The following is a 504-nucleotide window of genomic DNA, read 5'->3' as shown; positions in this document are numbered from 1 at the left end:
TCAGCAGCTCCTGGAAGAGCTCCTTGACGTTGTAGTTCATCTTGGCCGAGGTCTCCATGAAGGCGCATTTCCACTCCTTGGCCATGGCCTCCCCCTCCCTGCTCTCCACCTCGCGCTGCGTCTCGTCGCACTTGTTGCCCACCAGCATGATGGGGATGCTCTCCACGCTGCCCTTGATCTGCACGATCTGCTGGTAGATGGGCTTCAGCTCCTCCAGCGACTGCTTGCTGGTGACGGAGAAGACCAGGATGAAGGCATGGCCCTTGGAGATGGACAGGCGCTGCATGGCCGGGAACTGGTGGCTGCCGGTGGTGTCGGTGATCTGCAGGGTGCACACGCTCTTGTCGCAGCTGATCACCTGCCGGTACGTGTCCTCGATGGTGGGGATGTAGGTGTCGCGGAAGGTCCCCTTGACGAAGCGCAGCACCAGCGAGCTCTTGCCCACGCCGCCGGCGCCGAACACCACCACCCGGTAGTCGTTGCTCTGCTGCGGCATCTTGCACT

General features: G+C 62.3%; 1 protein-coding gene across 1 annotated transcript in view; it reads right to left on the bottom strand.

Annotated features, from left to right (window-relative positions):
- Positions 1–498, bottom strand: part of LOC103622201 (GTP-binding protein Di-Ras1) — a 4,137-nt gene extending 3,639 nt beyond the window's left edge. Inside the window, exon 1 of the mRNA XM_017743823.1 lies at positions 6–498. Within this exon, the coding sequence (XP_017599312.1) occupies positions 6–496 (491 nt within the window). The 5' untranslated portion in view covers positions 497–498. The remainder of the gene's footprint in view (positions 1–5) is intronic.
- Positions 499–504: the final 6 nt, after the last annotated feature.

This window comes from Corvus brachyrhynchos, unplaced genomic scaffold, assembly GCF_000691975.1.
Source record: "Corvus brachyrhynchos isolate BGI_N302 unplaced genomic scaffold, ASM69197v1 scaffold219, whole genome shotgun sequence".
Lineage (NCBI taxonomy): Eukaryota > Metazoa > Chordata > Aves > Passeriformes > Corvidae > Corvus > Corvus brachyrhynchos.
Note: the sequence above shows the minus strand (reverse complement) of the source record. Positions and strands in the feature narration are given on the sequence as shown.